This window comes from Atta colombica, unplaced genomic scaffold (assembly GCF_001594045.1).
Source record: "Atta colombica isolate Treedump-2 unplaced genomic scaffold, Acol1.0 scaffold105, whole genome shotgun sequence".
Taxonomy (NCBI): Eukaryota; Metazoa; Arthropoda; class Insecta; order Hymenoptera; family Formicidae; genus Atta; species Atta colombica.
The window spans coordinates 3,377,515-3,380,335 of NW_017259190.1; the positions used below are offsets into that span (position 1 = coordinate 3,377,515).

The following is a 2,821-nucleotide window of genomic DNA, read 5'->3' on the forward strand; positions in this document are numbered from 1 at the left end:
TAAATGTAATATTATCATATCGCGTTGATATAAGATTTAGCATTATATATGTATCAAATTATACACATCAAGAAGTAATTAATGATATTTATCAATAGAGTCTTAAACCAGATGAGATTAATGCAGCAAAAGTGACATCAAAATCGAATAATATGGGAAGGACGCCAAAACACTTGTCCAAGTCTACTCGTCAGCAACTGGCAGAAATATTCAAGAAAATCGGATCAAAAGAACAAATGCAAGAGGTATATATTTATGTGCAACTAAAAAAAAGTCTTTTTTTTAAATAAAACAAATATTTCAGTTAAAATTATTAAATATTTGCGAAAATTATTAATCTCTTTTTTACTTATTTTGTCGTATTTTAAAATGCCTCGTATTGTTCTCGTACATTCTTGAGATTCTTAATGACGTTTTTGCAATTTAAAGTATACTTTTAACCATTGATCGTATTTTTGTAGGGCCTAGTGCAGTTATACGATTTCAAACTTCAATATCCGGAAGCTGATGTACAACCATTTCTGGTCAAATCTCACCAATTCTTCCAAGACTTCATAGAACAGGGATTAAGGGAGATCGATCAGGCGCGAAAAAATCAAACTATTTTATCGCAAGCTAACAATCAGTACTCTATGGGTAAGTAGCGTCAGTTGATCTTTCAATTTAGTGAGCATAAAAGTTAATGTTAACAAAACAACTTGCTCTTTCGTCTTGTTTAATATGGAATAAAATATACATGAATAATATGAAATAAAATAATCATATATACGAAATAAAATAAAAATAGACGAATATAAAAATCCACGAAAAATCTTCGGTCAAACACTGGAATCTGTTTCACACGCAAAAAATAACGCACAATAATGTAATCACGCACAAAATAACATTGCCTTTAATTATTTAATCACATGTAAAATAAATGATACAGAAACTACAGAGTCTTCAGCCGCGGTTGCTGATGAGAAGGACCTCATGGATCCAATGTACAGGCTCGAGAAACTCCGAGCCCTTGAAGCACAAAGTAGAATGACTTCCTCCCAGCCGAATCCACCATGAATGATCCAGCATAATTTATTAATTAGGTAAGCGGGACACTCGATACATATATGTGTAAGATGATGCATATTTGTCCGACTTATTTATTCGCGACTTTCGGAATATTTAATCCTATGGTATTCTCCACCGCTGATTTTTCATTGAGATAAATCATTAATCGTTTTACGTACGAATTTCCGATTTCTTCGAGACATAGTCCGATTATTTGCTCTCAGTGAATTAATTTAAATAATTTACATAGTTAGCAGAGAACTTTAGCGACCGCGAATCGTAAGAAATAATATAGCTGCACCATCAGACACGTGCTACATCGAATATCATAATCGATCTGTTCTAATTGTAGCAATGTTACATTTCATATAATGTAACGACGATGCGCGCATGCTAATAATGTTTTGTTTCTTCCACAACAGTTATGTATAGTTAATATTAATGTTACTAATTATGTAAGGTCGATCATATAATAATACATGTATAAGTATACGAAACTTGCACGATTCGAGCGTCACTCATGTCGTAGCATGATTTAATTTTATATTGTTTAACTTAGTATTTTTTTACGCTGTTTTCTAAATAAATTTGTTCTATTTAAACTCGATTAGATTCATAATCACCATATCGCCGTTGTTTTCGCAAAATCTCCATCCGCGATGAAAATAAATTTGTTGATATGACAAACGAATGATAAAATAAATAAACCTCTTGTCCGTGGCATGCGTGCTGGGCGATTTCTATGCCATTCTTAAAGAAAATTATTGGCACAGAGTTCAGTGTATAATTTTAATCGACGAGATGTAATTAATCTAGCAAAGAGATATTAAAATAATTTTAGAATGGTAATATATCATTCTTTAGAACATTATCTCGACTTCCGTATTATCCAATCTCCGAAAGTTGCATTTGAAAAAAAAAAGATACAAACGGATAAATAATATATGATATAATCTATATGTGCGATGTTCAATGTAATGCATTATTAATTTTTAGACAGAAAACAATATGATTTTTTGGTTTTTGTCGTATAAAAAAATATTATATAATTAATAATAATAAAATATAAAAGAGGTGATTCTTTATAAAAGTCTCATTCCTTTTTAATTTTAATATTCTTCTTATATACATATCATATAATTCAAAAAAATTTGGTGCCTGTTGAGATTTAAATATTAGACAGATATTTATTTATTACATAGATATTTTTTTCAGCCTTTTTATATAAAAGATAAAAATAGGAGGTTTCGCGGAGATAACAGCGATTTATCCTATCTATTAAGACGCAAAATGTCATACTCGAGTTAGTATTTATAGATAAAAAAATAACAGTTATCAGCATCGACACCTCGATGTTTATTATTCGATATAATAAAAAGAAAAAAAACGATGTTGAGCCGTAAAAAGCTCATAACTCAAAAACAGAATTTCATGTCTTTCAGAATAAAGAGAATATTGTCTATTTGAAATACTTTGAATACCATTCTAGTGTTGATAATTTTACTTCGAAAAATTGTCCTGTGCAATTTTGGTATCAATTATAAAAATAAAATTAGTTTCATAAACACAGTGTTTACAGAGAGAATACTTATAGAAAATTTACACGAATTAATCAATCACGCGATTATTAAATTTAACTTTTTATTATAAATTAAATTATTAATTGCTGCATTATAAATAAAACGCATATGCGATATATTTGCAAATTATGATTGACATTGCAATTTTTCTGTCTGTTTACAAAACGTTATATATTCGTGATAACAAAATTTTT

General features: G+C 29.2%; 1 protein-coding gene across 4 annotated transcripts in view; it reads left to right on the forward strand.

Annotated features, from left to right (window-relative positions):
• LOC108691041 (cytoskeleton-associated protein 5) overlaps nucleotides 1-1,968 on the forward strand; it is a 12,313-nt gene extending 10,345 nt beyond the window's left edge. For 2 of the 4 annotated variants that reach the window (XM_018198668.1, XM_018198685.1), the window contains 3 exons: nucleotides 99-245; nucleotides 462-636; nucleotides 929-1,056. In XM_018198668.1, the coding sequence (XP_018054157.1) occupies nucleotides 99-245; nucleotides 462-636; nucleotides 929-1,056 (450 nt within the window). Of the gene's footprint in view, nucleotides 1-98; nucleotides 246-461; nucleotides 637-928 lie in introns of all 4 variants that reach the window. The other 2 variants (XM_018198676.1, XM_018198694.1) reach the window with 1 other exon arrangement.
• The last annotated feature ends 853 nt before the right edge of the window (nucleotides 1,969-2,821 follow it).